Here is a 14,438-nt window from a genome sequence, read left to right as displayed (position 1 = left end):
ATCCAAAAAAAAAATTAAATATGAAAATGGCTATATTACGACGGAATATACGAAGAACAACCGTCGTAAGTTTATTTTACGAGAATAATTACGACGGAATGTATGAAGAACAATCGTCGTAAGTTTGTTTTCCAGAATAACCAAATACTGATTTTCCAGTTTTCAGCCTTTTCGGATTTCAAATTGGATCCTAAACCTGTACAATCACAAATACCGATCTACATACAATCGTTGCTCAATCCAATCCGAAACCAAAATCAAATAACAAGCAATCATCCACGCAATTGAATAAATCAAAATTTAGAAACATCTATGAATTTTCTTCCGTAATCACAAATTAACTAGATTTTTACATTTCCTCAGCATCTAGTTAAAATTAACCAAATATCATTTGGCAGTATTTACAAATTATAATGTTAGACATAGCAGGTTGATATTCACTATATCAACCATAAACCTCATGGCCGAATTCTGTTTGTGTATATAAACTAGAATCAGAATGCATGCTAAGTTTTACATGAACTAATAACTCCCGAAATCAGCCATGTTCATCCGCAAACCCTTATTCTTCTCTTCGTCTTACGGCGTGGCACTCCCGAACAAGACAGTGGGGCACATTTCGTCCAGCACAATTTTCTTTCCTGTTAATAATTCAAGCAAAATATCCACTTTTACATCAATCCTATTGTTACATCAAATCTTTCAAACCAAAATTTACAAAAATATTAGTATCATTTTGTTAGGCAATTTTCTTATCATTTCAAATAAACCCCAACTCTATTGCCATAAATAGACACAACAAATCTGAGGGTAGAAAAGACTTTAAACCACAAAGTACCTATCTCTATTTCTCATCCTTTCCTACTGATCCAAAACATTGACTAGAAGGCTACTACTCCAATAATTAATTACTTTTTTTGATGGCTAGGCTGTGAATTAAATATACCGTGGCAATGCTAATATATACTCCTAGAAGGCTAGAAGTATTATGTAACATGGGGACTTATCGTATATACGAATCGCAGTCAATAATTGTTGGATATATTTGAGAGATCTTTCTGCTCGACGTTGGGCAGGATATTATGTTTTTATGGTTGTAAAATTTAATTCTTCATGTATTGGTAACCAATAAGTACAATATAGTAAAGATATATTAATGTTTTCATCTGTCCCTGCTGCGCTTGACAGACAACATTTCATACCCCTCTATTTTAATTAATTTATTCCTCAAGAAAATATAATAATGACTCTAACGTAAGCTACCTCACCAATTGACTATAGTTTGGTGACCTACATTTAAGCAAATTACGTAAATTACCTTTGGATCCCCAACTCCTTCAAGGCTAGGATAATAGTTTCATTGGAAGGATTTTCGTGATTGAGCTGAGAGAGTGCATCCTCAATTATTTGCTTCTCTTTGTAAATGTCGAGTCCTCCTTATCCGTTAAGTGTCTCCCACATTTTATATGGATCCTCCATTATGAGTCCACTTTTTTCTCCGCAAACATATGCTGCAACAATCATACGTTACATTTATCTATATAAATCAGTGTGGTAAACTTTTTTCTAATTTAAATCAATAGGAGGACCATTAGTTACAATCTGCAGGCCATCAATACAGGTATTTTAGATGTAACACATTATAGGAAATTGAAAATTACTCAACACACAGTTAATTACCAGTGGATACATGCAGAAACAACTTCATGTTGCTACACTTGAGGGCGAAGTTGTACACATGTTCTGCTTCAAATATGTTTAGAGCTAGTGAAATGTCATACCTATATCCAACATTTCAACAATCAAGTTAATAGTAATATGTACATATAGACTAGTGATTATTCGTACATATATATTATGAAATTAAGCATCACATCTACGTCAACAAGGAAATTATAAGCTATACAATATTATTCAGAGTAGTATAAATTAGTTTCTGGAATATAAATAAAATTAATAAGAAATGGAGAGAGTGGCAATAACATATAATATATCTATAGACTATACTTATATTAAAAAAGTTGATAACGAAATGAGCAATATAGGTACAAGATAATAGAGACCTTTCGTCGAAGTTAGTTGTAGCAGCTATGTTAACAACAATATCAACGTCTCTCCAGATTTCTTCGAGTATCGTCAAGTCTTTAACTCCCATGATCACAAAGATAAAAAGTTAAATTGTGCTCATTCTGCTGACAAAAACAGCTATTTATATTCTGGGATAGCAGATTAATGCATCACATTAAGATGAGAATCAAAGAAAAAGTTGCTGAAACTTTCCTGAAACAATCTACATTAAATTTACATGCACAAATTTAAGTATGTACTTACCTCGACCAATCTTCATTCTTCACCCTTCTCTCTGTTTTTTTGTTATAAATGGAGTTTGTGACACCTATAGGTACATTCTAATCACAGACCAAGTTGTATTTTATTATGGATCTGCTATCCTTTCTTGATTGGATGAGCACATCCTGCTTGTGCTGTAGAAATGAAGAAATTGTCATATAAAGTTCCCTTTATTCAGGCAATTTGAAGAACCGGGCTTGTTTTTTGGTACACACTTGTATATGTTGTGTTAACACACTAACCATACATCATATTATGCAGTGATATACTCCTACTTATAAAATTATACATTTTTTATTTGATATTCTATTTTTGACATGTTTATTCCGAAATTTATAGGAACCATCACATGGGACATATTTGAGCTTCGTATCCACAAGCGTGTTATTGACCTTTTAGCCAGAAATTTAGAGAAGTATTGGATATGCACAGATTTAATATTAAAGGCAAAGAGAAGGAAAAACACCAGTTCCAACAAGATGAATTGCAGTAGCCAAAGCAGCCATTCCACTGCTGAAGCAAAGTGCTCTTTCAGCCTTGTCAAGTTTTGCCAAGATGCTGAGAATAAAAAAAGATTCATGCTTAACAGGTAAAGTACATAACAATGAAATATATGTTATGTATCCAACACATATAAAACCTTTCCAATGCATCCCTTGTTGGATTTCCTCCTCTAGTGTAGTCATAGGGACCATATTCGACAGCGTTAGGCTGCAAAATATATTCAAAGTCAGTGCCTTTGCTGAAGTCAAAATATGCAAAAAACCTGTGAAGCATATAAAGTTCCTTTCGAGACTCCAATCATATAAAATATATATAGCAGACTGTAGAATTAGGTATGCAATCAAACTAATATTTCTTGAAGCATTACAATCAATTTAAACAAATGCAAGTGACTAAAAAACTGAAAATGTATTTGCCTATACAACACAAGCGTGCTCACATACACAAGTCCTTGTTGCAAGTTCTGCCCTGAAATTTGGCATAAAATATATACATAGATTCATAAACAAAAGTCTCGGCATGATCTTAGAACTCAAGTTACCTGCTTGTGAGTAGCTGTCTGGTAAAGAGGTATACTTGTCGAATGAAAATAAAATTATAGTTGAGTCTAATGCTGATGTTGATGCTGATGCTGATGCTTTCACATACTCGTCTAATGATGATGCTTTCACATCCATTTCTTTGTCTCTAAGGCAATTCAGTTCAAATTTCTTAGCTGACAGCAACAAATTCTGTCTACCATTAACGATCTTTTTGCATCCAAAACTCCCTTGTAAGGTGCCTTTCATAAACCCCTGCAACCAAATTTAAATCAGAAATTATTTCACATCAACTTTTATGTATAAAAAAAATAAGCTAAAGGCTAACTGAGCCAAGAGTTTTGCCTTCCGAGCATCAATCTTCTTATAGCGGGATGTTGAATTATGCACAAATTTAAGTATGTACTTGCCAAGAAATTATGCACAAATTTAAGAATGTACTTACCACTCGCCCTGAAATTTCTCTTAAAGCTTCTGCCCATCGGAGAGGACAGATCCAACTCCACCTCATCTCTATCTTCATCCAACATCTTCTCCAAACTTATCACACCTACAATTAAACAGACAAACACATCAATTACAATCATTATCAATCAAATTACAAAAAGAATAAGAAATGAAATTGAGAAAAAATAAACACAGTTTACCTCAAATTCAGGTAGAATAAATAAAAATTAGGGCTTTCGAGAATGAAATAGTGGGTTTATAAGAGATGAGAGTGTGGCGATAGTGCTAGGGTTTGAAGACGGAGGCCAGAGAGAGGGCGAGAAGGCCTTCAGAAAGATATAATAAAGAGGGGTCGGGGAAAAAGAAAAAGAAAATGGTCACATTACCCGGTACTTAGAAATTTCAGAATATTTAGTACCTGCAATCCCTTCAATGAAAATAAAATTATAGTTGAGTCTATTTTAAATATATATAAATTTTTTCTTTTTCTAAGCAAAAAAAAGTACTTAATTTAATTAGTTTCAAAATATAATTAATTAATTAAAGAGTTTTTCCATCTTTAGATACATTTAAAATTTAAATTAACTAATTAAAATTTTAATTTACAATGATCCAATTGTTTGGATGTCAATAAATAAATATATATATATTAGTAATATATCCAAAATTTTATATTAGAATAATTTTATTTGGTTTGTCATTTTAACATTGAAGCATGAGTTTACTAACTAGTGTTTAATCCTGAATTTGTGTTTCAATTATTTAAAAAAGAAAAATCAACGATCCAACCGTATGGATGTCAATAGATATATATATTAGTGATATAACCAAAATTTCATATCAAAATAATTTTATTTGTTTTGACATTTTAACAGTCAAACATCAGTTTGACTAGGACGGCTAACTAGTGTTTAGTTCTGAATTTGTGGTTTGATTATTTTAAAAATATTTTTCATCGATCCAACCGTATGGATGTCAATAGATATATATATTAGTGATATAACCGAAATTTCATATCAAAATAATTTTATTTGGTTTGTCATTTTAACAGTCAAGCATTTGCTTGACTAGTACAGCTAACTAGTATTGAATCATGAATTAGTCTTACGATTATTTTAAAAATATTTTTCAATGATCTAACCGTATGGATGTCAACATATATATATATTAGTGATATAACCAAAATTTCATATCAAAATATTTTTATTTGGTTTGACATTTTAACAGTCAAGCAACGGTTTATATAGTACAACTTACTAGTGTTGAATCTTGAATTAGTGTTTCGACTATTTTAAAAATATTTTTCAACGATCCAACCGGATGGATGTCAATAGATATATATATTAGTGATATAACCAAAATTTCATATCAAAATATTTTTATTTGGTTTGACATTTTAATAGTCAAGTAACAGTTTGAATAGTACAGCTAACTAGTGTTGAATCTTCAATTAGTGTTTCGACTATTTTAAAAATATTTTTCAACGATCCAACCGGATGGATGTCAATAGATATATATATATTAGTGATATAACCAAAATTTCATATCAAAATAATTTTATTTGATTTGACATTTTAACAGTCAAACATCAGTTTGACTAAGACGACTAAATAGTGTTTAGTTCTGAATTTGTGGTTCGATTATTTTAAAAATATTTTTCAACGATCTAACCGTATGGATGTCAATATATATAAATATTAGTGATATAACCAAAATTTCATATCAAAATAATTTTATTTTGTTTGACATTTTAACAGTCAAACATCAGTTTGACTAGGACGGCTAACTTGTGTTTATTTCTGAATTTGTGGTTCAATTATTTTAAAAATATTTTTCATCGATCAAACCGGATGGATGTCAATAGATATACATATCAGTAATATAACCAAAATTTCAAATCAAAATAATTTTATTTGGTTTAACATTTTAACAGTCAAACATCAGTTTGACTAGGACGGCTAACTAGTGTTTAGTTCCCAATTTGTGGTTTGATTATTTTAAAAATATTTTTCATCGATCCAACCGTATGGATGTCAATAGATATATATATATTAGTGATATAACGGAAATTTCATATCAAAATAATTTTATTTGGTTTGACATTTTAACAGTCAAGCATTTGTTTGACTAATACATCTAACTAGTGTTGAATCATGAATTAGTGTTACGATTATTTTAAAAATATTTTTCAACAATCTAAATGTGTGGATGTCAATAGATATATATATTAGTGATATAACCAAAATTTAATATCAAAATAATTTTATTTGGTTTGACATTTTAAGAGTTAAACATCAGTTTGACTAGGACAACTAACTAGTTTTTAGTTCTGAATTTGTGGTTCGATTATTTTAAAAATATTTTTCATCGGTTCAACGGTATGGATGACAATATATATATATATATTATGGATTATATATTAGTGATATGATCAATGTTTTATATTAAATTATTTTAGGAAAAAAATTAATTTTTTTCTGAAATTCTTGAAATGTCACCATACAAATAAATGCTGACATTAATATGGTTGTATCATGAAATAATATTTTTTAAAAATTGAAATTATCAAAATTCATGTGCTAATTTACGACGGAATCCGTCATAAATTATTATCTGCAAAATTTTAGAACAGTCAAATTTACCGCCCAAATTTTGGGAAAAAAGTTAAATTTTCCTTTTTGATAACTTACGACGAATTTTAATTTTCGTCGTAAATTGGATGTTCCAATATTTTCCGTCACAAATATTTCGTCGTAAATTTAGATGAAAATATTTTTTCATTTAATTTTAAGTTAAATTTTAATAAAAATATTTAAATTACGACGAAATGTTCAAATCGTCGCAATTTCAAATGATTTTTATTTTCCCACCAATTTTTTTGGAAAAAAGTTAAATTTCCCTCTTTGATAACTTACGACGAATTTTAATTTCCGTCGTAAATTTGACGATTCGATTTTTTCCGTCGCAAATATTCCGTTGTAAATTTAGATAAAATATTTTTTTATTCAATTTCAATTTAAAATTTTAATAAAAATAATTAACTTACGACGAAATATTTAAATCGTCGCAACATCAAATTATTTTCACTTTTGTTTAATCGTGTCGTGCATAATTTTATTAATAAAATACTAAACTTACGACGGTTTTGTGTTTCGTCATAAATAATTGCGACGTTTTGCTTTTTTCCGTCGTAAGTTGGGCGCACATTTTTTTCCGTCGTAAGTTGGCCGTCGTAAATGCCCTATTTTGTTGTAGTGAAATTAAAGGTTAAAATTGAAACATATTTCAATTAACACATTTGAAGATATCAAAATAAAGGATGAAGAGAGAAACCTAATGAAGCTCCAAAATCAAAATTTTGAGTTTGATTTCAAGAAAAGGACTAATCGCATAAATTGAGAAAAATGTAGAGAGATAGATCGTCGGAGGGAGCTCATCAGAGGGAGATTGTCGGATCAACCGTAATCATCCGTATGTATCTAACTATCAGCCTATAGATACAACTATCACCGCTTTTTGTCTCAAATATTTAATATTTAATTATTAAAAAATCTGGACGGTTAACTTTATTTCTAATATAAGGGCTGAAATTAAATAATGGGTTCTCTCTAGACCTCCATATAATATGGCCCTTCATGGAAGGTTGACCATTATAAATAAGTTAAAGGTAAATAGTATCTCCCGACGAAAATGGAAAAATAAAAAGAGTATCTAAAATTTAATTTCAAAAATAATAATAAGGTATGAATTAAAGGAAAAGGTTATCTAAAATTCATATTAGAAAAATTCTTATTAGTGTGTCATAAGGAAATGGACATTAAGGAAAAATCTTGATTCCACCTATTAAATTTTCAAAATTAATCAATTTTTTTCTTAAAATTTGGCATAAGAGATCAAGAATATATAATTTTGGGGTACATTACATATATGATTAATTAATTTTTTCAAGGTAAATATAATCAACTCAATCAGAATTTATTTATCATATTTAAATTGACATTTCAAATATTTACCCCATTATAATTATCTAATTGTAATATAATGAGTAGGGGTGGCAATATGGACCTAAACCCAAAAACCCAACCCAAACCAATACAAAATTTGGATTTTGGTTCAATCCAAAATCACATATTATAAAATGGACTAGGTTGGATGTCAGTCACACATTTGCTTTCAAAATATGGGTAAAATATGGGTATAAAATGTGACAACCATTTTTTCCAACTTAAACTTTAATCTCAGATCGTCTTCTTCGATCAAAACTCACAAACGCATATAAAAATCATTCATGGATAGAGACTTTCACTCTCACATATGTGACTTGGTTTCGGGTCTATCTGAAGGACCCGATCCGATTATTTTTTCAAAGCGAGTCAACCTGCTCCTTTACATATATTCAATCAAAAGCCCCAATTTGATTTTCTTGGAAAAATAAAGAAATGCACAGTTACAAATTTGTATATATAAGGATTGTACTTAGAGCAACTCCAAGAGTTTGGTCCAAATTTAGTTCGGTCCAAATTTGGACCGAACCCCTCTCCAACTCCAACAGTTTGGTCTATATTTCGGTACAAATGTCAAAATGTTTATTTAATTATTATAAGGTCTTATAATAATAAATATATTATTTTTGTATGATATGATATATTAGCTTTATATTTTATTATTACTATTATTAATTACTTGTTTTATTTTAAAATTCTTAATAATTAAATAATAGAATTCTAATTAAATTTCAATATTTTGCAATAAATGAAGGTCAAAGATCAAAAATAACCTAAATAGTTACGGGCAATATTTTGACTATCTTCGAGGAATTCGATTTAATTTGTCGGACTAAATTAATAATTTAGTTCTCATCGCATTTTCATTTATGTTGTGTTTCAAATTAAGTTTTATGTGTTGTAATCTTTATTTTAATGTTTGAATGTATTCGTAATTTGAATTCAAGAAATGCAATGATATTTATTTAATTATGTTTATATATTTTTTATTTAAATTATTATTTAAATAAATAATAATATCCTAATATCGGTTAATTGCATTTATAAATACCCGAAATGAAAACTTTATGTAATAAACTAAAAAAAATAGATTAAAAACTATTATTTTAATCTCGGTCCAAATTTGGACCGAGATTTAGGCCACTGTTGGGTGAATTTGGACCGAAATCGGTCCAAATTAGGCTACTCTTTAAGTTGGCCTTACTGCATTACTTGGTATAAATATATATTTTGTTTTATATTTAATAATGCAAGAGTATCAATAAAAAATGACGTGTTGATGCCTTTCATTAAAAATCAAACGGTGTAATTTGTGAATATATATGGCTTATTCGTAATTTTTCTTATTCTGAACCTTATTCTTCTAAAAGAAACCTAAAATTATATATATTTATTAAATGTATTAAAACAATGTAAGAAAATGGTTTACCCATATTTTGACCTAAAATCATTATGACCCAAACCAAATTTGATCCATATTTTAATTTAATATGGGTCAAATATGAATTTTGGTTAAAATCCAACCTAAAACCAAATTTATTGAGGCAATATTGTTCCAAACTCATTTTCTGCCAGCCCTATTGAGTCAAGTGTCAATAATTTTGACAAGTACGTTGAATATAAATAAGATTATCAAAGCCTCCAAATCTTTGGGGTGGATTGAATATACAACTATTGGGGTGGAAATGAGTTAACCTGACACAGGAAAAGAATTAAGAGGAAGTCTTGAAGAAAAATGATATTTTACTACAAAGTATGAAATCCTTGACCCCAAGATTTGGTATATTTTTAATCCATAAATTGGCATCGAGGAAACCAGCTGTGAATAAAACTCAACATCAAAAACTAGATTTGAGTACATTCTTCATATACCCTCCAAGTTTTAGAGAGTAGACTCGTTCCTGCTGCATTGTGCAATGACAAGTGTTCTATGATGAAATCCATTATATGTTTACAGGCAAGTTGCTTATTCCATCAACTGCAGTTACACACTCAACTCGTCTTTTTTTAGCATCATTAGTTCACTGTTGTGCTACTAGACAAAACAGGAAATATATTTGAACCAACTGTAATTAGCCAACTATAAGCAATTGTTCATCACAAAAATAGTAAAATAGGCAATTCTTTACATAATTTTAAATATGATAACTTCAATCCAGCTGTATTTCAATAAAAAATGAGCGATTACACATCAAAACACATAAAACAAATGAATAAATCATCAAAAGACATGTTTGCTACAAATATACAAATTCATATGTTACATAATTGTCCAATGATGCAAGTTTGTCAAATACAATACTAGTTAACGGCAGATTAGGGGAACATCCGATCAAGCAAAGAACATATTAAATCTGAACCGAATCCTAAAATATAGCTAGTATATAGAGCTGCACCGGGTTCCAACAACTATAATACATATATGTATATCAAAAAATAAATCAAGAAGTGAAGACACATTCAGCACAATGACATGCAAAGCTAATCATTAGTGACGACGATATGAATTTATAAAATTTCTAGGACATTCACTTACCTAGAAGAAATGGCCATCAAAACAGGAGACTGCTGATTCGGCATATTGCTGACCAGCTTCTCCAAATTGATGACTCTTTCTTAGAATTGGCCTCTCAAGTCAGAATAAGACTAATAAGTTAACACGCCAAGATTGTTGACAATAATCAGATTACAAAATCCCCCAAATCTAGCTAGGAGATGGATTCAGTATACAGTTAGTGAGAGTCAAATTAACTTGAAACCAAATACAAAAACAAATACAAGGGCATTATGTACGGAAATGGGGTTTATAAAAAAAATCATTCTTTAATACCATATCGACAAAAAATATGACATCTTGAAGTTCGCCACGATCAGATCACAGAAGCCTCCGAATCTAAAGGGTGGATTCAGTATACAGTTAGTGAAACACAAATCAGTTAGCTCCAAATAGGAAAACAAATGTAAGGGTATTTTCTTGTATGTATGGCAAGGTTTACAACTATAAGGTTCATAATCTTGAGGAATGGTAGGTTCATAATCTTGAGGATGAAAGGATAAAAAAGGTTTAAAAAAACTTTTCGCGCCTACCTTAATTTTTCCCCCTTAGTCAAAATCTGCCAATATCTGTTCCAAAATTTTCCCCCTTAACCAATTTTTTGTCCCCCCTTCCTCACCATCTCTCTTCATCGATCTTCACACAATCAAAAAATAAAAACGGCCTCTCTCCCTCGAACCCCTCTCTCTCCCCGCTCACCATCTCTATGAACTCTGTTCACCGTCTCACCATCTTACCATCTCTACTCCGCTTACATCTCTCTCAACTCAACTCATCTCATACTTTGTTAATTATCTATGTTAATGTCTGTACTCTGGTAAGTTATCTTTGTACTCGACTTGAAATGGTCTTCTCGGAAGACCAGTTTTATAAATTGAGGGTTTTTGAAATCAAAATCCTAATTTCATAAATTGGGTTTTTTTAAATCAAAACCCTAAATGTTTTATTAATTCAATGTCTTTTGAAGTTACTAATACTTTTTAATTTGTTGTACACAGGACGTAGTTTGAGTAAAAGATTTAAAAATTTTGGTAATTTGGGTGTTTTGTCTATAAATTTGTAATTTTGTTTAATTTTTCTTTTTTAATTTTTGTAAATTAGGTTTTTATTTGTGCGCAGGGAGGATATGGAGAAAATTATACTTACATTGATGATGAGTTTCTTGTTAGCTGTCTTTATTGTGATTCCTCGGGTGTTTAAATCTGGTAAGTAGTTTGGTTTTTATTTGAATCTTGTTATATGGTTATGGAAATTGGGTAAATATAAATTTATGGATTTGTTTGTTTTTAAGGTTGTAAATGAGAGGAAAACTGTTCAGTCGAATAATTTTGTCCAGGTACTTGAGTTACTTTCGAGTTACTAAATTTTGTTAAAGGGTCTTGTTGAATATGAATATGTTGTTTGTTTATATAAGTACTGCTTCCTATAATTATCATTTGGTGTAGTCTGTGTCTGACTAGTGGTGCTGGTAAAGTATACTAAAGTCTAATGTAGAATTCTAAATTATATTCTTGCATTTTGTTATATCTTCATTCTACAAGATTCCAACAACATTTTTATATATTGGAAGATTGGTGTTATACATTTGACCCTGAGTGACAGTCATGATTACTTACTTGAAAGGCCCTGATCTACCAGATAACATGTATATACTTGACTATCGCACATAACAACATTTTTTAACCGGTTTAACGGTAATTTCAGAGGGATGTTGTTTATTAAGTGTTTTATTTTTTTCTCCTGAAAATAAGTGTAGATGAATGAGCTGATATTTGATTGCATTTGACAATGTGGACAGTTGTTGATTGATCAGTTTTCTGTTATAATAAAATCATTGGACGACAATGTATTTTTTTGATTGCAGATTTTTAATTGGATTCATGCCCTGCCTCTTTTTGCAGAAAGAATCCGGATTTGTTTGGTGAGCTTGCCAAGGGGCAGAGCCCAAAGGTTAGTATATACATGCCGCCCAAAATATCTTAGTGTGATTACTGCCTCGTAATAAAGTTTTTTTATGGTTACGATAAGCCATGAATGTACCTCAACTATTTTGTTTTACTTTTGTGTAATTTATTTAGTTCCTTGCATTTGTAGGTGTTAAATATTCTAAAAACCTTTTTGGACGTAACAAGATTCTCTCACTTAAAGCTCGCAAGATTTCGTTCAAGGCTGCAGGCAAGATTGTATATTTGATTTCCTTTATCTTTTACATTTTTGGTTTTTCCTTGCTCTTTTTTTCTTTGCTCTTGTAATTTGTAACCCCCCAAAGCATGACTTGGGGTCTGAATTTGAATGAGAGATTCTAGTGGACAGACAATTTTTAAATAATAATTTATGGACAGTACCTGTTGTTAAGGGTCTAAAAGCATGTCCTAAGTTTTAATTGGATAATGAGATATTGATGCATAATAATTAATAGAAAGCCATTGAGAGACTTATTTTATATATTATTGTCTGGAAGAAGCCCTATTCAGTGAAAATTGTAATCATGTGAGGTTGCTTTTACATCCTACTTGGATTCATGTAACATAAATATGCAATGTTTTATTATGGAATTGCTAGCTTGAAACTTTATAGCATAGTGGTAAATTATAGACTACTTAACCCGGTCACTTAACATTTGTTACTAAATTTACTTTAGGTCCTAAGAAGCATATTAGCAGAATGTTGAAAAAAATTTCACGGTGGTACTCTTCCTTCTCCCCAGAAGTGTCTGTTCTGTTGAAGTTGCTGCTGAAGGCATCAGATTCTGCAGATTTGGTAGTGGTAAAGAATTCTATTAGCCACTCTGCTAGCAGTTTGCAGACTGGGTTGAATGATTTGAAGCATGTCATTGTTAAATTATTAGACAGAGAACCAGAGTTGCTTGTGAACCTTTTCAGAGGAATTCTTGATATGATTGAGACTTTAGGGACATTTTTGTTAATATTGAATTCATTTTTTATTGTTATTTTGGTCTAAAAATAATTTGATTTTTGTATTATGTAAGTAGTGTAATAACTAAATATACATCACTTTTATTGTGTTAAAATTGAAGTCAACCAATAAAATGCAAATCAGTTTTTGTGAGATAAAACTGATATCTATGTGAAAATATAAACGTCACTTTTAAAGAAGAAAAATTGATGTCAAAAAATTTAATTTACATCGCTTTTAGATAAACAACTGATGTCAAAGAATGACATGTTCAAGTCTAAATGGAACATAGACATCACTTTGTTTAGGATAAAACTGATGTCTATATTGACATATAGACATCACCATTCACTAAAGAAATCGATGTTTAATATCTGATTTTATATCACCTAAATGAAAATATTCGATGTCTTTGTGAAAAAAAACATAGCTCGTTATATGGTTAATCTGTTGTAATAGGTGTAATTTATTTATTAAATTATTTATTTCTAACATTTTTTGTAAAAAAATAATGCATGGACATCAGTTTTTTTGCCAGAAACGATGTCTAAGCCATCGGGTTATGGCCGATGTCTAAAATAGACATCATCGACATCAACATCGGTTGCTAAACAGCATAGATATTGGCCAAAAACCGATGTCTATGAATATTTTTCTTGTAGTGACAACCAGTTTTTCATTCAGGAACAACAACATCACAATCAATAAGAACTGAATCTCGTAAGGGGGACGACACAATACATCACTTTTACTTAAAGTAATTTGGGATGGAGGTGAGGAGAGTGAGATATTGAGAATGAAACTCAAACCTAATTCAATCAGATCTATAGAGCAGGAATAAGGTAAACCTTTCAACTGCTTGTTTTGTCTGAACCACAATATGCAACAAATCATGATAAATTTAAATAACATTACCTTATACAAAGGTAAAAAGCCCTGGTAGATTCAATGAAAAAATCTTTACAGAAACTAATTAATTTAACAACATTTGAAATAGGTAATGGACGACAAACTCAAGCATATATATAGGTGAAAGTTTAATAGTTAATTGAGTTCTACAAAGTACTATACAAAAAGGAACAAGTTAATATAACAATTTTTTCTGACAAAGAAATAAGAAAATAT

The 14,438-nt window shown here is 30.1% G+C and overlaps 1 protein-coding gene across 8 annotated transcripts; it reads right to left on the bottom strand.

Moving 5' to 3' along the window:
- Positions 1-313: 313 nt before the first annotated feature.
- On the bottom strand, positions 314-4,228 carry LOC141668511 (alcohol-forming fatty acyl-CoA reductase-like). 8 transcript variants are annotated; one of them, XM_074475399.1, is made up of 9 exons: positions 4,040-4,228; positions 3,838-3,942; positions 3,395-3,647; positions 2,990-3,060; positions 2,332-2,907; positions 2,064-2,216; positions 1,681-1,781; positions 1,319-1,511; positions 314-641 (listed from the first exon to the last, which is right to left on the bottom strand). In XM_074475399.1, the coding sequence occupies exons 2-4, from the start codon at positions 3,913-3,915 to the stop codon at positions 3,056-3,058; spliced, it is 336 nt and encodes a 111-aa protein (XP_074331500.1). In that variant the 5' UTR covers positions 3,916-3,942; positions 4,040-4,228; the 3' UTR covers positions 314-641; positions 1,319-1,511; positions 1,681-1,781; positions 2,064-2,216; positions 2,332-2,907; positions 2,990-3,055. The 8 variants fall into 8 exon arrangements, with proteins under 8 accessions (XP_074331500.1, XP_074331501.1, XP_074331502.1 ...); XM_074475400.1 differs by having other exon boundaries at positions 2,064-2,189; XM_074475401.1 differs by having other exon boundaries at positions 2,064-2,142.
- Between the last annotated feature and the right edge of the window lie 10,210 nt (positions 4,229-14,438).

Source organism: Apium graveolens, chromosome 6, assembly GCF_009905375.1.
Source record: "Apium graveolens cultivar Ventura chromosome 6, ASM990537v1, whole genome shotgun sequence".
NCBI classification, from domain to species: Eukaryota; Viridiplantae; Streptophyta; class Magnoliopsida; order Apiales; family Apiaceae; genus Apium; species Apium graveolens.
Note: the sequence above shows the minus strand (reverse complement) of the source record. Positions and strands in the feature narration are given on the sequence as shown.